General features: G+C 39.0%; 1 protein-coding gene across 1 annotated transcript in view; it reads right to left on the bottom strand.

Moving 5' to 3' along the window:
- BRCA1 (BRCA1 DNA repair associated) overlaps positions 1-21,946 on the bottom strand; it is a 63,671-nt gene that overhangs the window by 35,898 nt on the left and 5,827 nt on the right. The window contains 8 exon segments of the mRNA NM_001013416.1: positions 48-3,491; positions 4,100-4,173; positions 5,721-5,766; positions 6,764-6,866; positions 7,845-7,984; positions 8,778-8,866; positions 10,791-10,868; positions 19,686-19,739. Of these exon segments, the coding sequence (NP_001013434.1) occupies positions 48-3,491; positions 4,100-4,173; positions 5,721-5,766; positions 6,764-6,866; positions 7,845-7,984; positions 8,778-8,866; positions 10,791-10,868; positions 19,686-19,739 (4,028 nt within the window).

The following is a 21,946-nucleotide window of genomic DNA, read 5'->3' as shown; positions in this document are numbered from 1 at the left end:
TTTCTATAATATGGACGGGGGCAAACACAAAAACCTGGTTCCAATACCTAAGTCTGAATCCACACTCTGCTCTTCTTGAGGACTATCCTCTTCCAGGCCAGGTTCCCTTTCATCATCATCATCTGAAACCAATTCCTTGTCATTCAGAACGTCCAGATTTTCAGATTGATGCCTCACTTGTTTGGAAGTAGGATCAAACATCGAGAAAGGATCCTGGGTATTTGTATTTACAGTCAAGTCTTCCAAAGCACTGCACTGTGAAGAAAATAAGCTGCCAGAACATCTTGCTTCCTCACTAAGGTGATGTTCCTGGGATGCCTTTGCTGACGGTACCTGGTTACTGATGTCACTTAAACTATTCTTCAATGAGTCTAGGTTCTCCTCTGTTTTGTTAGATAGACCCTCTGCGGCAACTGCATTGTGACTGGTAGACTGAGAAGGCATGTTGGTTACTTTACCAAATATTAAGTGTTGGAAGCAGGGAAGCTCTTCCTCCTCACTAGACATGTTCTCTTCTGAGGACTCTAATTTCTTGGTCCCTCTCTGGTAACCCTGGGCCAAACGTGTATGGTCTGAAGGGCTAGGGCTTCTGCTGAACTCTCCACTCTGGACACTTTTGCTAAACACAGCAGATTTTTCCTTAATGTCACTTTCAGCAAAGCTGACTTTTCCCTTTATTTTGTCACCATTTAATAGGTCATCAGGTGTCTCAGAACAAACCTGAGAAGACCGACTACTTCCCATAGGTTGTTCTGGGTTATCTGAAATCAGACATGGAGAGAAATCTGCACTAACAGACAGAACTGCTCCTTCACTTTGTCCTTGCCATTTCATTTCTGGATGTTTACAATTACTTAAAGAAAGGCTTTGCTTACAGACTTCAGGTTGCATAAGACCTAATCTGAGCATAGCATTTAATTTAGGTCCTCGGTTTCTACCTAGTTCTGCTTGAATGTTTTCACCACTGGAACCTACTTCATTAACACTAGAGCCTACTTCATTAGTACTGGAAACTACTTCATTAACACTGCTTGAGCCGACTTCTTTAGAAGCACATTCTCTAATGTTATTTTGGCTAATTGTGCTCACTGTACTTTGAATGACTCTCTCATTTCCCACTGCTCTTTCGGGTGACATTGAATGTTGCTCAAACTTTTCCTCTGACAGGTTTTCCTGACATAGAGTTTTAACACATGATCTGATGGGAGAAAGTGGTGGTATATGATAAGGGTTTTGGGAAATTCCATGGTAATTTGCAATAAGGAGTTCAGTTTCCTTGCCTTTGAACTGAGATGACAGACAAAGCCGAGAGACTCCCTTTATGCTACATTTGGCAAAATCGCCTGGCTTCTTAGCTTTCTGACTAACTGCAGAAAAGCCTGCATTTGTATGAACTGCCTGCACATGTCTGATTTCAGACTCTTTCTTTCCCTGACTTTCTTCTTTCTGTCCACATTCTAGAGTGACTTTTGGACCTTGTTTTCCAAAGGCCCCAGAGCGGGGACAGACTGTTACACAGTCCTCTTCCGGATCTCTTGGATATGAAAACAGAGCAAATGACTGACGCTTTGAAACCTTGAACATATTGCGTAAGCACTGCGTGTCAAGTTCACTCTCTTCCATTTCTATGCTTGTCTCTTGAGTGTGGTTATCTTTGCACGTCAATGGAACTACAAAACCCTCTGTGTCATTTCTAGTGTCCTTAGAACAACCATGGATAGGTTCCTTGGGGTTCTCAATTGTTGCACACAGATTCGCCTGTTGATTTGATACTGTTTTTGCCTTCCTCAGGGTGTCAGCTTCCAGTAATGAGATACTGTCCTGTGTACCATAATCAGTATCAAGTACCAATGAAATACTGGTACTCTCTACAGATCTCTCAGTTTGCAAACCTCTTCCTCCACTCAATACCAGCTCTTTGGGATCTCTGGTACTATCAGACACTTGAGTCATTCTTCGGCTCTCTTCTATTTCTTCTCTTCGAAGGCCAGGGTTGATGCACTCTTGAGGCTTACTAGAACTTGAATAGTTAGCAAAAAAACCAGATACATTTGTTAAAGTTAGCTCTGGAAAAGCATGGCTGGCGAGTCTCTTATTTATTTGTTCTCCTGGCTTACTACTTTTCTTAGCTCTACCTGCAGGTTCTTTATCTTGCATGAGCTGAAGTGTTTTGTTGTGTCTGACTGGTACTTGGTCCAGATGCTGTTTCTTCATCTCTTCACTGCTAGAACAACTTTCAATCTGTAGTTCACTATGATCAGGTGGGTTTAGATTTCTATTGACTACGAATTCAAGGGCACAAGTGTGCCTGGCAGAGGACTTCCTCCTCAGCCTGTTCTTCTTAGGTGCTTTTGAACTGGAGCTATTTAATTCCAGTTCCATATTGCTTATCCTGCTGCTCATTGGTTCAGTTTTGGTTCTAAAAGCAGATTCTTTTTCCAATGATTCTGTTGGGTTAGCATTTTTCTCTTTCTGAACATAATCACCTTCTGTTTCATTCTCAGGACCATTATTTGTAATATTTATCACATGACCATCTCGCTTGATTTGGTTGATTCCCTCAATTAGCTTTTCAGGAGTCTTTGGAACAATGCCTAACTCTACTTTCTTGATAAAATCCTCAGGATGAAGGCTAGATGTAGTTCTCCTTTTATGCTCTGCTTTATTCATGAAGGGATGGGTTTGCATTGTCTGAGGTTCTATAGCACACGCTCCTATAGTTAGAACTTCAGTTGTGTGGCTCACCTTAGGGAGGCTTGCCTTCCTCCGATAGGTTTTTCCAAATATTTTATCTTCGATATTACCTCCTACTGGCTTGGTGTGGACTCTTTCACTTTCACATATGAAAGCATCCTGAGGATCACTGGCCATTAAGTCTATTTTCTCAGAAGAACCAGAATATTCACCCACTTCATTTGGAACTTCTACTGCACCACCTACTTCAGTATTCAATTCAGATCCTCTGTCATGTGAATCATCAGAAGTTAATATTTCGTCACTTCTGGAAAACCACTCATTAACTTTCCGTATGCTACTATTCAGTGTTATCCAAGGAACATCTTGGGAATCTCTAGGACTATCAGAGTGTGGAGGTTTCTGTTTATTCAGTTCTTTTCTCCCACACAGGAGATCAGCATTCACAACTACCTTTTTCTCTGTGCTGGGAATCTGCCTATCATTACATGTTTCCTTACTTTCAGCCCATCTGCTCTGTTGGCTCCTTGCTAAGCCAGGCTGTTTGCTGTTATTACAGATTTCAGCCTTTTCTACATTCATTCTGTGTTTAGTGAGTAATAAACTGCTGTTCTCATGCTGTAATGAGCTGGCATGAGTATTTGTGCCACATGGCTCCACATGCAAGTTTGAAACAGAAATACCCTGATACTTTTCTGGATGCTTCTTAGTTGCATGCTTCTCAGTGGTGGTCAAATCTTTATTACCGGATTGATGATGTTCAATATTTGTTATGTCCCCAGAAAATTCACAAGCAGCTGAAAGTATACAAAAACAACAAGGTGCTTAAAAACTGAATTATCATGAAAAAATATGGACACTTGATACAACTTGGGGAGTGGAAATAAAGCACCTATTTTTGGAGAAACTAACCACATAAACCACCAAGAATCCTGAGGATGTAGCTCATGTACTTTCACATAATTCCTAGTTATCTAGATTCTCATTATTTCCATTCAAGACACTTAGATTTTTAATTCCAGAATTCTATTCTTAACTACACCTATTTCCCTAACCTCTGACAGTGAACTAAAAGCAGCATCAGACATACAGTGCTCTGTTCTATCCTCAGACTCATACTCCCTATATTTAAATACCAGTGTACAAAAGATGAAACACAAACACATCAACTAAAAGTAAAAGGCAACAACCAATTATATAGGGCACTATTATAATCACATCAGCCTTGTGTCATTGAAACAGATCAGCCTGTACCATGACATCTGAGAAAGAAAGATATTCTAACTCTACCAAGAGATGTTCTGAATTATAAATGTCCCAAATGGTCTTCAGAATAATCTAACCACAGCATGGAATCTACCCATTTTCTCTTCAGTGCCCATTAAGTTGGAAGTCTTGTCATTACCCTTTTTTGCAGGATTCAAACTGGCTTCAGCCCTGGCTCCTTGAGAGGTGATTTCTAACTTGTCATCTCCCACACTATAGAGAAAAGACAGAACCTTAATGAGAAACACTAGTTATACATTCAGAGTTGTCAAATGAGCAAGATCAAGTATTTTAGCTCTTCTAGGTATGATTGCAGTAAGCTGATCAATTTGGTTCACTTTTTGAAACCTACACTTTGCTTTAGTAACTTCCAGTCAAAGGGAAATGGTCAAAGACTGAGGAAAAAGAGTCACAAAAATCAGAGGAGTAGCATAGATACACTACTTTATGGAAGGGCAACAGGACTAAAATTTAAATGGTAGCCAGGGGATCCCTGGGTGGCTCAGCGGTTTAGCGCCTGCCTTCAGCCCAGGGCCTGATCCTGGAGACCCGGGACAAGTCCCACGCTGGGCTCCCTGCATGGAGCCTGCTTCTCCCTCTGCCTGTGTCTCTGCCTCTCTCTCTGTGTCTCTCATGAATAAATAAAATCTTAAAAAAAAAAAAATGGTAGCCAAATAATTGCCCAAAGGTAGTAAAAGAAATAAAACAACATAATTTAAAAGTATATTTTAATGAGAATGCAAGAGCAAAGATACTTAAACCAAGGGAGCACTGGGATGGAGCAGACACTCCAATAGGATGCAACACTGCTGCTGTGCTTCTCCTCCAGCTAAAAATCCTTTCCTACTAATTGAGAGATTAGGAAAAAGACATTTGCAAACAAGATCTGACTGGCAATGGCACCACCATAGTTCAGGCAAGCTCTCACAGATCTTTAGGTCAAGCAATAATCCCTAAGGAAAGTAACTTGAGGGCAGCCCCCGTGGCGCAGCGTTTTAGCACCGCCTGCAGCCCAGGGCGTGATCCTGGGGACCCGGGATCGAGTCCCACGTCAGGCTCTCTGCATGGAGCCTGCTTCTCCCTCTGCCTGTGTCTCTGCCTCTCTCTCTCTCTGCATCTCTATGAATAAATAAATAAAATCTTTTTTTTTTTTTTTTTTTTTTTTTTTCATGATAGGCACACAGTGAGAGAGAGAGAGAGGCAGAGACACAGGCAGAGGGAGAAGCAGGCTCCATGCACCGGGAGCCTGACGTGGGATTCGATCCTGGGTCTCCAGGATCGCGCCCTGGGCCAAAGGCAGGCGCCAAACCGCTGCGCCACCCAGGGATCCCAATAAATAAAATCTTAAAAAAAAAAAAAAGGAAAGTAACTTGACAGGTAAAGCAATTGGGGGTGGGTGGTTTGTAGATTATTATATAATTTATGTAGATAACACTTGAGAGATAGATGGAATTAAGAAACAGAGAAAGCATTGAAAATGAAGTCCTTTAATATTCTCATGAGCCAAAATGACCACTGAGCCCATACTACTGTGCTTGAGGAACTAAGTTAGACACAGTCATCTGCTGGAAGCAAGTCTGAGCAGACTTCTGTTATTCTAAACTCTTCTAGACTCTACCAAGACAGGTTTTCTCACCTATGAAAAGCAAAGGACCTTTAAGGTCTATTCCAATGCTGTGATTCTAGCCTAAATACTAATCCTTGCTATTAATTAAACACAAAAATGCCAGCTTCACAGATAAAGGCTCTCTTTAACTCACCTGCAAGAACTTGCCTTATTAACTGTATCTTCAGAAGAATCAGACCCTAAAAAATTCCCCAGATAACAAATCAATAAAAGGATTTTTGTTGAAAGGGTTAACATCATAAATGTACTTGTTGCACAACAGATATTCATTCAAGAATTATTACTGCACATTCACTATATATAAAATCTGCAGACACAATGATATGGCAGGTACAATGATAAAAATGGCAGGTAACACAGAGAAGTGGTTACCAGCACAGGCTCTGACACCAGAATTCCTAAGTTTGAATCAGAGCTCTGCCACTTGCTAGCTTTGTTATCTTGGCAAAATGTCTTAAGCTCTATGTGTCTTTATTTGCTCGTATATAAAATAAGTATAATATTAACAACCTCAGGGGTTTGCTGTGCACCTTAAATGAATTATGCAAGTAAGGCTTAATAGTGCCTAGACCTCGGTAAGTACTCCTAAATATTCGCTATTATAGTTATTTTGATTATTTTTATGACACAAGACCTGTTGTCTCAGAACTTATTATCTTTAAGAAGGGAAAAGACACACAGGTCATTTTAGGAGAATCTGATAAGTGCTATGGTAAATATATGGTGGTGCTTGAAAGCCCAACGAGGGTCACTCTTTCCAATTATAAATACATTCTATTATAAAGAGCTGTTTGAACTGAGCTCAGCTCTTCTTAAAAGTCTTCCTAGTCTAATACAGTGCATCCTTGACCCCTCCAAATGCTATGGCTATCCCATCATGTTATTTCTTATCCCTATTTTTCATCTTCCAAAGCATGTTTATATATGCTATAATCAGACAGTCTTCCTTTTACTCTCTATAAAATAAGAGTCTTGTCTTTTATACACCATAAGGCTGGAAAAATAAAGTTATTTTATTTTCACTTTCCAAAGTTCCTTGCCATTGTATATAAGCTATGAGGCTTTTGGTATAACAAAACATTATTATAAAACATATAAAACAATTATAAACATTATAATTATAAAACAATAATCCAGCAACTATTATTCTAAACTTACAAAATCTGTGTCTCTTACCCAATTCAATGTAGACAGACTTATTCTGAGGCTGTATCTGCTGCTTTGTCCTCAGAGATCTCACAATTCCAAGGTTAGAGAGTTGGACACTAAGACTGGTTTCCTGATAAGCAGTACAGTAAAAAATGATCAACTAATTGCTGACCAGTTCTGTGTTTCTTTTCTTGAAGAGAAACTCCAGGCCATGGACAAAACAGACCATCATAATTAGCTAAAATTTGAACCTAGAAAAAACACTTGGCAAACTACAAACCAAAATGTATGTAATGTGTGGTTTGAATATTTTTCCTCTCTCTGTTGTTTTAAACTTTTATAAACTGAATATACATTCTGATGCAATTTTTTTGAAGAAAAGCATAGTTTGAAGCTAAAATTTTGTTATAGTATAGAAAGGGAATGAGATTCATTGAGTACACATTTCCAATCACATCTGATAACAGGGGTATGAATAAAAACCCAGCAATCCTAAGAACATTCAGTACAACAAAGAATAAAAATGCAGCATTACTCTGATGAAGCTTTCCTTCTTTTCGAGTCTTTCAACATCTACTGAAAAACGAATGCTGGTACGATGAGAACTATTATTTTTAAGATCTACATTATTCATGCAAATACCAAGTAACAACAGAGCAAATCACTGAATTTTCTTTGACAATTATACCTATTAAGCTGAAGCAATTTTCAAATGGTAAAAACTGATTTTTCCCCCCCAGGCAACTTTTCAAAGAAAATAAATTAGAATATATTTCCTCATGCCTGGAGAATTGCCATGAGATGGTTATTTTAAAAACTAGCAAACTCAAACCTTAAAACCATCAGTGACCATCAGTGACCTCATGGCTATTTTAGATAAACATCAGAAATAAAGCACTAAAAGCAGGGGATGGGGCCAGAAGGTCTCTCTTGCCCACACTAGGTATATGGGCCTTCCCTCAGCTCTTCTAACTCTTGACCAACCACTTAATTTACTATCTAACCTTGTTTACTGACTTTTTATATAAATCCATGAACATCCAGCACCTCCCCTAATTCACAATGCTCAATGAAGAGATGTTACCAGAATAGATGAAAATGGCATTACCAAGGTAGGGTTTTCAGGTTCACTCTGTCGAAGTCTTTTGGCACGGTTTCGATAGCCCATACTTTGGATAATAGAAACTTCCTCCTTTAGATGCTCAGGAGAGTTATTTTCCTTTTTGGAAAAGTTATAGCTGTCTGCAACTGTGAATGTAATTCACAGGAAAAATATTATTGTTATGGTTAGAAACAATATAGTAACTGCATCAGAGAACCAAAAGAAACCCTGTGTATGCTCTCTCTGGTTTGTTAAGACAATACATTAAAGCTTACCTATCGTTTGTTTAATATACTTTGGAAATTCTCCTAGGAAACATACAGACCGTCAAAATTATTTCTAATCTTTTTTTTCCCCTCAACTCAAAACTACTAAAATTGCCTACAAATGCCATATTTCACTGAATCCAAGATACCAGTGATACAAGATGCACTATCATTTTCTGTGCCACTTAGAGAGAAAACACACTATTAACAATAGCACACGAGAGGTAGTAAATTGCTCCCAATTTTGGAGATGCTAAAATGTGAAAAATATGCATCTCTGGACCTATAAGGTAATATGTGAAACCAGTGGGAATGATTTAAAAAATGAATCACAGGGCAACCCCGGTGGCTCAGCGGTTTAGCGCCGCCTACAGCCCAGGGCGTGATCCTGGAGACCCTGGATCGAGTCCCACGTCAGGCTCTCTGCATGGAGCCTGCTTCTCTCTCTGCCCCTCTCTCTCTGCATCTCTATGAATAAATAAATAAAATCTTTTAAAAAAATAATAAATAAATAAATAAAAATAAATAAAAAATGATTCAGAGATAAAGAGTTAAAATTAACCTAGACCAAAAGGTCTTACTGCCTATTCACAGAATAGCTGTGAAAACTTCCTTAGTTTTAATGAACAGCCCCTTCCTTGAGAGCTGGCCGCTGGGGCTGTGGAACACTTACACTGCAATCCTGTGTCCAGCTCAAAAGCATGAATGATTTTCAACAACTCTTCAACAAGTTGACTAAATCTTGTACTTTCTTGTAGGCTCCTGAAATTAAATTGAGAAACACACTCAGCAAAGGATTATTAATTTCTTAAGAACACTAAAATAAGGAAAGATGTGTAAACAAAAAATAGATGCAGCAACAGTAGAAAAATTATATTCAGAGAACAGAGCTATTAGGGACGTTACACTATAATCAAAACATCGTTGACATCAGAACAAACTGTGGTAGCATTGGTTGTTTTCATATATATATGAATATATATTTTAGTCCTTTCAAGTCTATCAAAAGCCCTTAACTATCTAAAATAGTGGTACTCTGAATCCATAGTAAATACAAATCCACTGCATAGAAGACTAATCATTCTTAACACTCGAACCCTATCCACCCAACCTAACTTGAGCTCTCAGGGATTTCTGTGAAATGATTATATTACTTCAAAAGCACACATAGACTGATGTAGGAAAGATGTTAGGGTTCAAAGCTAAGAATTCTTGAGATGTCTGATGTCTTTGGTGCAAAAAGGTGTTTTTGTTTTAAAGATTTTTATTTATTTATTCATGAGACACAGTGAGAGAGAGAGGCAGAGACACAGGCTGAGGGAGAAGCAGACTCCTTGCAAGGAGCCGGATGTGGGATTCGATCCCGGATCTCGGGATCATGCCTTGGGCCAAAGGCAGACGCTCAACCGCTGAGCCACCCAAGCATCACAAAAAGGTGGTTTTATTAAAACATGGGGACAGGACCCATGGGCAAGAAGAGCAGCACTGGGGTCATGAGGAGTGGCCCATTATAGATTTTCAAGTCGGTTAGGGACAGCATAAGCCTAAACGTATTTTGGAAGCAAAGTTTTCAGGATCCTGAGGAAGCTAGCTATTTTTAGGAAAAGGTCATTTATTACTGTCTAATAAGACCCTTCAGATGTATATCGGTGGGTCATATGCTTGGGGGGTGTTTACCAACATGTGTCTTGTGGGGGTAGAGATAAGGAGATTTATCCCTGCTAGAGATAAGGAAATTTCCAAAGGAATTTCAATGTTAAAGTAGACCTACAGGATCCTGGGAATCAGGCTAACATTGCCTTTTGCCCTTAGAAAAGTGTCAACATGGAGGCAGCTGAGTCCCTAGAGGAATATCACTCTGCCTGTTTCAAGGACTTGTCAATGGGCTCTAAGTAATAAGGAAATTCTAGTAATTTTTCTTCTGCCTTTGTTTCCCACATCATAGATGATAATGTCCAAGAGATTTTGGTTTAGGAAAGTTGTAGGACAATATAATTCATTTATTCCTTTAAATCTCTGAGTGACTACTATGTGCCAAACAATGCTGAAAAAAACAGCATTGACTGAGACAGAAAAAGCCAGTGTCCTAACATCCCAGTGGAAGGGACCCATGATGTATAAACACACCATATGTGTATAAGTAGAAAGAAGTGCAAGAAAGAAAAATAAAAGCAGGACTTGGAGACAAGAAGGGCAGAATGGTATGGTCCTACTTTAGATAAGACTGCAGGTTCTTGGGGCACCTGAGTGGCTCAGTTGGTTAAGTGGCTACCTTTAGCTTTGGTCATTATCCTACTGTCCTGGGATCAAGCCCCACGTTGGGCTCCCTGCTCCATGAGGAGCTTGCTTCTCCCTCACCCCTGCTTGCGCTCTCTTGTGCGCACTCTCTCTCTCAAAAAAATAAATAAATAAAATCTTAAAAAACAAAACAAAACAAAACTGTATGTTCTTACGTCACTCAGAAGCATTAGAAAGAGGTAATGAATTACTAATACCTTCATAAGACAGACTTACCATAAAACTTTCAAGAAAATGACTTCGGAAATAATTTACTGTCAGCGGAACACCCGTTTATACATTTTTCTACTGATGAATAGTTTGATAGAAATACCAGCTCTGTCATAAAGGAATTTCTACTTTTCCCTGCTGTCATGCCCAACCTCCCATTACCACCCAAATTAGATACCTTTTGGTTATATCGTTCTTACACAAAGGACACTGTGAAGGCCCCTTCCTCTGGTTGAGAAGTTTCAGCATACAAAATCTATAAATTATAAAGAATGAAAGAACAGTTCAAGTTACTTTTTTTTGTAGATAGTATTCAAAAGGCAAATAGCCATGAAAAGATAATCTCACAACTGCCCTTAAGAGCCATTTTAAAGGCAACAGCAGGTGAATTGCAACCAATGGCTTTAATCATTTTTAGATGCTGCATAAGCAGAAAACCAAACTACATAAGCAATGATCTATGAAAACTGAGCTTACATGCATATGGCTGTTATGATCAAATACAACTTATTAAAAAGTTAATATGGCATATTTAATGATATATTCATAATTATTTCATGCTGCATAATCAAATAGAAATAGTAAATACTTTAAGTAAAGTGATTATAATTAGTTTAAAAACTCCACATATTACTACAAAGCTATAGTAAATCAAGACAGCATGGTCTTGGCATAAGGACAGACTTATACAACGATGAAACAAAACTGAGAGTACAGAAAAACCCATGCATCTAAGGCTAATTGATTTTCATTGTTGAAAAGACAATGAAATAGAAAAAAACAATGAAATGGAAAAAGAATAGTCTATCAACAAACAGTGCTGGGACAACCAAACAGTCATATGCAAAAAGAAGCTAGCTTCTGAGACACCTGGGTGGCTCAGAGGTTGAGCATCTGCCTTTGGCCCAGGGCGTGATCACAGTATGCTGGATAGAGTCCCACATCGGGCTCCTTGTGGGGAGCCTACTTCTCCATCTGCCTATGTCTCTGCCTCTCTGTGTCTCTCATAAATAAATAAATAAAATCTTAAAAAAAAAAAAAAGAAAAAAAAGCTAGCTTCTCCTAATGCACACAATCCAAAAAAGCTAATTCAAAATGGGTCACAGAATTAAATGTGAGAACTAAAACTATAAACCTTTGTGACCTAGGTTAAGCAGTGATTTCTTAAATGCACAAAGAAAAAATAGATACATTGGACTAAATCAAACTTAAAAACTTTTGTGCTACTATTAATACCATGAAGAAAGTAAAAGGCCAGGGGTGCCTGGGTGGCTCAGTTAAGTGTCTGCCTTTGACTCAGGTCATAATCTCAGGGTCCTGGGATCAAGCCCCATATTGGACTCCCTGCTTAGCAGAGAGTCTGCTTCTCCCTCACCCTCTGCTCCTCCCCCTGGCTGTGCTCGCTCATTCTCTCTCAAAATCTTTTTTTTTTTTTTTTTAAGATTTTATTTATTCATGAGAGACACAGAGCAATAGAGAGGCAGAGACACTGGCAGAGGAAGAAGCAGGCTCCATGCAGGGAGCCCGACGTGGGACTCGATCCCGGGTCCCCAGGATCAGGCCCTGGGCCAAAGGCGGTGCTAAACCTCTGAGCCACCCAGGCTGCCCTCTCTCTCAAAATCTTAAAACAACAAAAGTGAAGGGCCAATCCACAGAATGGGAGAAATATTTGCAAATCACATACCTCGTAAGAGACTTGTATCCAGGATATATAAATTACTCTTACAACTCAATAACAGAGAAATAACCCAACTAAAAAATAGGCAAAGGATTTTAATTTTCTCCAAAGGAGATATACAAATGGTCAATAAACACATGAAAAGATGCTCAATATTATTAGCCATTAGGAAAATGCAAACCAAAGCCATGATGAGATGTTACTTTACATCTACTAGGATGGCCATAATAAAAAATAAATACTGCAGAAGATGTGGAGAAACTGAAATCCTCATTCATTGCTGGTGGGAATATAAAACAATACAGCTGCTTTGGAAATTTGGCAGTTCCTCAAAATTTTAAACACAGAATTACCATATGACTTTATAAGTCTGTTCCTAAGAGTTTTTCCCAGAAGAAATGAAATAAAAATATAAATCCACCCAAAACTTGTACACAAATGTTCATAGCAGCATTACCCATAATAGCCAAAAAGCAGAAATCAATTGATGAATGAATAAACAAATTGTGGTATATCCACAATAGAATATTATTCACCCATAAAAAAACAAACTATTGATATATGCTGCAATATGGATGAACTTTGAAAACATCATGCCTAGTGAAAGAAGTCAGACACAAAAGGCCATATATTGTATGATTCCACTTACATGAAACATCCAGAATAGACAAATCTATAGAGATTTGTGATTGCAAAAGAGGACGTAGGAGGGGGGAATGGGGCTTCTTGGTATAGGTCTTCTTTTTTGGGTGATGAAAATTTTCGAAACTTAGATTATAGTGATGGTTGCACAACTGTGAATATACTAAAAACAAACAACCCTGAACTATATATTTAACATGGGTGAAAAAAAAAAAAAAAAAAAACATGGGTGAATTTTATAGCATGTAAATTACATTTCAATAAAAATGTTTTTAAAAGCTCAAGGCAGGGAGAAAATGTACTCATTTTCATATTCACAACATGTGCTGTGGCATCTGGCATAACCAAGTTGCTCACTAGAAGTCTAAGGAATGAATAAGGCTCCAGCGTTCTGAGACAGGTGGGTTTTTACAGTAGCACTGGATGGAGAACAATTCTGGTGGTTGTCTCAGACAGTGAATATGGCTAAGAAGACATGAAGGACACATGCAACATATTCTAGTAAGTCTGCTTCCTTAAAAAAAAAATTAAAAAAAAATATATATATACCATTCCCATTGACTGATGGTGTCTATAAAGATCTATGTTCCCTTAGGAAGACAAAAGTCTTTTCCCTGAGGGAAGAAAGGTAGAAAGGAAAAAAGGGAAAGGAGCAGTAGAGATAACTGTGGGGATGATAATTATAAGCGGGGATTCACTCATAACACTGATCTTTATTACATTTCCAATACTGTTCTTGATATGGGAGATTCAGCGGAAAAGCAAAATAAAATCCCTGCCATCATAAAGAACAGAATATTCTGGTGGAGGAGGTGACTAGGGCAGGGGGCAGGGAGCAGATGTTAGCAGTGAAAAGAACCACAAAGGAAAAGGCAGTGGGAATGGTGAGCCAGCAGACACAGAGAGCACTTTTTATTGGCCAAGTCATCTCTTAATCTATACAACAATCCTGATGTATTATCTTCATTTTACAGTACAGACAGGCCCCAGGTATATGGTCAAGGAGACTAGGGTCCTTCTTTACCTATACAGATGCTTACTGACCATGTTGTGCTCAACAACAGTTCTATAGTGTAGGGGACACGGGTATCAAAAAGCTACTTGTATTGTATATAAATCCCCTTTAAAGAGCCACTGACTAGGCTACCACTCTGAGAAGATGCAAATCCTACCTATACTCTACCATAATGGCCCTTGGAGGCATCAATGCATTATAATGGCAAATGGTACAATTTAACAGTTCATAGGAGGGATAGAGGGAATCTCCTGAACAGAGTACTACAACACACAGTACCTAAGCCATAGAGTGACAAGCTATGTTAAAGTGTTATAGCCCATACAACAATTACACAAATAATTCAGGGGAACTAGGTAAGTAGAGATCAACCAAGATACAGGTTTCAATCTTTCCTTATGCTAGAAAAAGAACAGATACCTCAAGGTTGTTAACTCAACTCAAAAGAAAAAATGAACTTGTACATGACTTGAAAAGACTAAGCTAAGCAAAGTACCAACAGACCAACAGAACACTGGTATATCTTTCAGGGCTGAGAATAATTTGTTAAATTCTGTTTAGAGCTCTGGGGAGCCTATGTGATGCTCCAATTAAATGAGAGCACACATATATAAGTTCTACACGAGGTTCTTAGTAAAAATGTCTGAGTTTTCTTCTTTTTTTTTAAGATTGCATTTTTTAGTAATCCCTACACCCAATATAGGGCTCAAATTTACAACCCCAAGACCAAGAGTCATATGCTCTACTAACTGAGCCAGTCAGGCACTCCAAGTTCTCAGCCTCTTCCAATTTCTGAAGCCCAAAGCTTAAGGAAAGACAATACATATTTTAAGCCAAAGTACTATGTTTTATGAAGGGTGGTGTCAGATTTTTAAAGAAACAGTAAAATTACAGTGACACAAACTAATTTGGGGGGTACTTTCAGAGTACTCATTTCTGGGCACTTCTGTACCCTGAGCAGGTTAACAATATTATGGAAATTCATTTAATTTTGAGCTGCTGGTCCAAATCTATCCTGGCAAGAAGCAATAAATTAATAGTTCTAAGTCTGGGCAAAATAAGGGCAGGATGATTTTTGGCTTCCTACAATTACATTGGGTACCCTGGATTCCTCTGAAAAGAGCTAAAATCATGAACCAATATGGTCCCTAGTTAAAGGAAATAAAGACCGGAAGAGAGAAAGAAAGCACATGTGCATATAAGTACACATAAGTGCAGCAGGGGGTGGGGAGGTGGGTAGAGGGAGAAGAGAATCTCAAGTAGATTCCAGGCTTAGCATGGAGCTGGTTGTGGGGCTGGATCTCACGACCTAGATGAAACCAAGAGTCTGACGCCCAACTGACTGCGCCATCCAGGGGCTCCGCTTTTCAGAGTGGATAGTTTTTGCATTCTTCATTCCCCATCTTTTTACAATCCCCCAAACCCAGTAAAGGACAGATAGCGTCTAACATCATCATATAAAGCATTTTAACTTAAAAAGATAAAATCTAAAGAATAAGTGGCAATAGGGGGATCCCTGGGTGGCGCAGCGGTTTGGCGCCTGCCTTTGGCCCAGGGCGCGATCCTGGAGACCCGGGATCGAGTCCCACATCGGGCTCCCGGTGCATGGAGCCCGCTTCTCCCTCTGCCTGTGTCTCTGCCTCTCTCTCTCTCTCTGTGACTATCATTAAAAAAAAAAAAAAAAAAAAGTGGCAATAGGGGTGACTGGGTAGCTCAGTTGGTTAACTGTCTGCCTTCGGCTCAGGTGATCTCAGGGTCCTGGGATTGAGCCCCACATCAGACTCTTTGCTCAACAGGGAGCCTGCTTCTACCTTTCCCCGTGCTTGTTCTCTCTTGCACTGTCAAATAAAATCTTCTTTTTTTAAAAAAAATATTTTATTTATCCATGAGAGACACAGAGAGAGGCAGAGACACAGGCAGAGGGAGAAGCAAGCTCCCTGTAGGGAGCCCAATGCGGGGCTCGATCCCGGGTCTCCAGGATCACGCCCCCGGCCCAAGGCAGGCGCTCCACCGCTGAGCCACCCGGGCACCCCAGCACTGTCAAATAAAATCTTAAAAAAAAAAAAGAATAAATGGCAACAATTCCTTTCATGCTCCCACTGCTTTTCAAACTCTCATGTACAGAAGAATTTCTTGACTCTTGTTAAAATGCAGATTCTGGGGCACTTGGCTGACTCAGTTGGTAGAACTTGCAAATCCTGATCTCGGGGTTGTAAATTCGAGCCCCATGTTGGATATAGAGATTACTTGAAAATAAAATGCTTAAAAAATAGCAATAATAAAATAAAATAAAATATAGATTCTGATTCAGTATGTTTGGGGTAGGGCTGAGATTCTAGCAAGTTCCTATGAGATGTGGTTGCTACAGGCCCATGAATGCCTCTTTGAGAAGTAAGTTCTTGGTGCTATATTGTCTAATACAGCAGCCACTAGCTATGTGTGGCTGGGCACTTGAAATGTGGCTAGTTAGAACTAAGATGTACCAGAGGCATGGAAAAACATGAGTTTTTGGAAACTTACTGCAAAAAATATCAAATATCTCATTAATAATTATATATTGATGGGGCGCCTGCGTGGCTCAGGGGTTGAGCATCTCTGCCTTTGGTTTAGGTAGTGATCCTATAGTCCTGGGATCATGTCTTGCTTCAGGCTCCCCAGGGGAAGCATGCTTCTCCCTGCCTATGTCACTGCCTCTCTGTGTTTCTCATGAATAAATAAAATCTTAAAAACATATATTGCTTATATTAAGAAATGACAGAATTTGATAATTAAAATATACAAATATGCAATGACAACTGCACTCTTTATGAGACTAGCAGAAAATTTAAGTTACTTTTATGGCTATTATATCTCTTTTGGATGATGTGGTTCTAGACCTTCCAAAAAGTATTACACATTTCATTTGTTGTGTAGAAACTACAAGCTAACACGTGGGATGGCCTAAGTAATTTTTTCATAGATTGGTACTCTTATCTTTTTTGTGTGTCTCAGGAAAGATTTCAAAACTAGAAGCTCCCCCTAGTTAATAAAGCGGCTTTATCATTAGCAATTAGAATTCATCCCAAGGAAATACGATGAATACAATTAATGCTGAGTCTTTCCCCCAGCTTTGCCATCACAGAGATCAAGGTGTTACTCAGATTACAGAGGTATTACAGAGGAGATTGCATGAAAAAGTCAATCGAACATATAGGCATTATGCTAAACCTTTGATTTTAATATACCATTTAAAATACTGCTGGTTCTTCTGCTGATCATACTCTCCATATCGGGAGACACAAGCCTTTCTCAGTCTCCCACAGTTACCAACCTTAACCCTCTTGGTCTCAATAGCTGTCTCCACCTCCAACTTCATCGAGCTCAAACTCTCTCAACAACCTCCCTACCCTACCTCAAAATCTTGCAGAATTTTGTCCAGAATCACTGTCCTCTTCCTTCATTACTGTTCATAAAGAAGAACTCTTTCTTGCATCTATTTGCTATTTCCAATCCCTTCTTCCCGTATCCTCCTGGACTTTCTTTCACTTGCAAAATGTCCTCTCCCCCCTGAGGGCTCCTTCCTCTTCCAACACAACTCCTATATGTGTATGCAAAGTTAGTTTCTCCCCTCCCCCATGACAGTCTACTTCCTTTTCTTCATACCTTTGCTCATATTATTTACTCTGCCTGTAATTTCCTTCTTCCACAAGCTCTAAAGTAATGAATGTTCACAATATAATCTCTTTTTTTACTCACTTTAACATTATATATTCATTACTCAAGGCTACAGGAAAGCATACAGTAGATTTCAGAAAGATTCTCATAAAGAAACAGTGAAAGTCCCAGCATTTAAAAAGTTAATTTTCATCTATCTAGAACTTTTTAAATCCTGGGACTTAATTAATTTATTTTTTAAAGATTTTATTTGACAGAGAGAAACAAAGAGCTCAAGTGGTAAGAGGGGCAGAGGGAGAGGGAGAACCAGGCTCCCTGCTGAGCAGGACTCAATCCCAGGACTCCAGGATCATGACCTGAGACAAAGGCAGCTGCTTAACCAACTGAACCACCCAGGCACTCCAATTCTGAAACTTAAATTTTTTTTTTTTTTTACAAAAGTATCAATCTTAAAGAAGCCAGTTCTATACCACAACAGTTTGAGAAGCTTCCCTCCAGCGGCCAAAAAACTAAAAATTCTTTTTTTTTTTTTAAAACTAAAAAAAAAGCAGAGTGATAATGCTGTGCTACCTTGGTACCCAATGGGGAGAAGGGCCTCAGGAATCAGAAAGAAAATCATGGGAGCAGACCTAGGACAGTGGAGTGGCATGGGAAAGGGGTGAGAGGCAGTGGGAATGGGCTCCATCCCTTGTTGGGACAGATGAATAGGAAGAATAAGGTAGAATTCAGAGGAAGGAAGGGGCCAGCTAGCTGGTAGACTTGTGTTCAGATATCCCTCCAGAGGGAACAGGTGTCCTTCAGTTTCAGCCAGTTCTCAGTATCCTTATTACAGAAGCTCTTCACGTTTTTTATGTTATGGAAACATTCTAAGAATCCGATGAAACTTATGGGCTGTCTTTCCCAGAAAACTGCACATGCCTAGAGCTTTTAATACAATTAAATTTAAAACTGAATATAGGGCAGCCCGGGTGGCTCAGCGGTTTAGCTCCGGTCTTCAGCCTGGGGCATGATCCTGGAGTCCCAGGATCGAGTCCCAGGATCTTCCTGCATAGAGCCTGCTTCTCCTTTTGCCTATGTCTCTGCCTCTCTCTCTCTCTCTCTCTGTGTGTGTCTCTCATGAAATAAATAAAATCTTTAAAAAATAAAACTGAATATAACTCTTGGACGGTCATGAAAATCATTAACAAACCCCAAGTTAAAAACTCCTGAATTTAAAAAATTCCTAAAAATAAATAAATAAATAAAAATTCCTGAGGGCTCAGTCAGCAGAGCATGCAACTCTTGATCACCAGGTTGGACGTTTGAGCTCCATGTTGTGTGTGGAGATGGAGGGAAGGGAGAAGCAGTGGTCTTGGGATAGGAGGGAAACAGGCTCTGCATCATATAACCTTTTGTGCTAGTAAACTCATTACCATGGACATGGGCTTGCTTTTCCAATTAAAAAAAAGGAAAAATACCTAAAAACCGATTAGTTGGCATTCAGAGCAAGTCTCAATCACAGCCTAACAACAGGGAGAGGATAGAACCTCCCCCTTGTTCTAATCATTTGGTAGGTGTTCTCAAATCACCCAAATTCTTTCATCAAGAAACATTTTCAAAAGGCAAGATCCTTAAAAATGTAAATATAACTTGAATCGTTGGTATGAATGAATTTCAGCCTAACTATAAACTGCTATCAGATGCTCGCCTTGCTTCACAGGGGATTACGAAGCCGGCAAACATTGAACCTTACAAGGGAGAAAGCAGAGGAACAGACAGAAAAAACAGAAAGGGGAAACCAGGAAGGCTGAAGCACAATTTACTTATTGCACAATAGCTTGCAATCTACTTTCACCCATGGACACAAAAACAAACAACTGTGCAAAATGATTTCATAGCCCACCAGTTAAATATGCCAATATTTTCCCAGGAACTATGGTTACAACTGACTTCCGATGGCTTGCTAAGTACTCTGAGGCAGAATTACAGAGTTAGATTTTTCTTATTCACTTAACCTTAGTAGCTAAAGCTTCTCTAAAATTAGATATTTCCTGTGTTGTGGCACAAAAGCTAATAATGGAGCCACATCAAACATTCAAACTTACTTGCAAAATATGTGATCACACTTTGTAGAAACAGGCTCTTTGATCAACTCCAGACTAGAAGGATAGGGGGGGAAAAAAAGAAAGAAGCCTCAGTAATTCATTTCAAAATAAATACATTCTTGGTAAACAAGCACAACTTTAAGCTGCGACAACTGAGTCAAAGTACGGCTTTAAATTCATATAATAAATATTTATTAAACATCCGCTGCACTTAGGAGCCAAAAATAGAGCAGAGAATATGATCCTTATTTTCCTGAGCTTTCAGCTATCAAAACAGAATTTATAACTCTTTTCATTACTCTCTATTATCTTTAGCATTTAAAAGGTTAGCCAACATTAACTACTTTTCATTGATACAATTTTTTTTTAGCTATCTTTGGGGAGGGACATCCTATATTTTAACTAAACTTTACACTCCATGAAGACAACAAACTTCTTTTATTTCTTTTGAATTCCCTCACAGAACTTTTTTTTTTTGCGTGTGACTGTCTTTTTATTTATTTTTTAAGAGTAATCTCTACACCCAATGTGGGGATCAAACTCATAATGAAGAGCTGCATGTGCTCTACGGATTGAGCCAGCCAGGCACCCCTTAAGTTTCTTAATACAGAAAACTTCAAGCATTCACACAAGTAAAATAGTAAAATGAACTCCATGTGCCATCACTCAGTTACAATGATTATTGACTCAAAGCCAGTCTTTTTTTTTTTTTTTTTTTCCAAAGCCAGTCTTATTAAATCCATATGAACACCTGGCTAAACTCCAGATTATTTAAAAAAAATCCCAAGGGGCAGCCCGGGTGGCTTAGTGGTTTAGCGCCGGCTTCAGCCCAGGGCCTGATCCTGGATAACCGGGATCGGGTCCTGCATCAGGCTCCCTGCGAGGCGCTAGCTTCTCTCTCTGCCTGTGTCCCTGCCTCTCTCTGTGTGTCTGTCATGAATAAATAAATAAAATCTTAAAAAAAAAAAAAAAAAAAACCCAAGAGTCATTCATTTTATCCATATTTTCAGAACATATTTTAAAGAAAACAAAGATAGGGATGCCTGGATGGCTCAGTAGTTGGGCGTCTGCCTTGGGCTCAGGGCAGACGCCCTGAGGCATGAACCTGGAGTCCCAGGATCAGGGAGCCTGCTTCTCCCTCTGTCTATGTCTCTGCCTCTCTCTCTGTGTCTCTCGTGAATAAATAAATAAAATCATAAATAAATAAATAAATAAATAAATAAATAAATAAATAAATAAATAAATAAATAGACCAAGATATTTTTAAGATGACCATGAAACCATTATTACTCTCAAAAAATAATTTCCTTTAGGGGTACCTGGATGGCACAGTCAGTTAAGTGTCCAATTCTTGGTTTCAGCTTAGGCTTTGGTCTCAGGGTCATGAGATTGAGCCCCACGTCAGGCTCTGTACTCAGCATGGAGTCTGCTTAAGACTCTCTCCCCTTCTGTGCCTCCCTGCCACATTCTCTCTCAAATAAATAAACTTTTTAAAAATTATTATTTCCAGGCAGCCCAGGTGGCTCAGCGGTTTAGCTGAGGATGTGATCCTGGAGACCCGGGATCAAGTCCCATGTCGGGCTCCCTGCGTGGAGCCTGCTTCTCTCTCTGCCTGTGTCTGTGCCTCTCTCTCTCTCTGTGTGTGTCTCTTATGAATAAATGGATAAAATCTTTAAAAATAAATAAGTAAATAAATAAAAATAATTATTTCCCTTAATGTCATCTGATATTACAACATTCCATTTTCTCTCACTGTCTCTTAAAATTTAATAATTACATTTAGATCAGGATTCAAACAAGATCCATGCATTGCTTTTGGTTGATATGTCTCAAGTATCTCTTAATCTATAGATTTCACCTCCTTTTTCCACCTTGTCATTTATCTTAAAAAGTAGGTCCTTTGATCTGTACCATTTTCCACATTCTGGATTTTACTAATTGTAACCCTATGATGTGGTTTAACATATTCTTTAGCCTCTATTTCCTACAAACCAGACCTACAGGCTCAATCAAATTCAGGTTCAATTTTTTGGCATGAACACTTTATAGGTGGTACTATGTTCTAGGACTTTTATTATGTTACTTTAGGAGGTACATGATTCTTGGCTTGTGATTACTGTAAAAAAACCAATGTAATAAATACTGAAAAAACTTTAGAGAATAAAAAAATTTAGAAAACTATTAAAATTTGGGAAAAGGAAATTCGTCACCCAAATTCCTATCCTTACTGGTCTATTCACAAAAATCTTAGTGCCTTCCTG

The sequence above is a fragment of the Canis lupus genome, chromosome 9 (assembly GCF_011100685.1).
Source record: "Canis lupus familiaris isolate Mischka breed German Shepherd chromosome 9, alternate assembly UU_Cfam_GSD_1.0, whole genome shotgun sequence".
Taxonomy (NCBI): domain Eukaryota; kingdom Metazoa; phylum Chordata; class Mammalia; order Carnivora; family Canidae; genus Canis; species Canis lupus.
The sequence above is the reverse complement of the archived record's forward strand: the minus strand, read 5'-3'. Positions and strand labels throughout refer to the sequence as shown.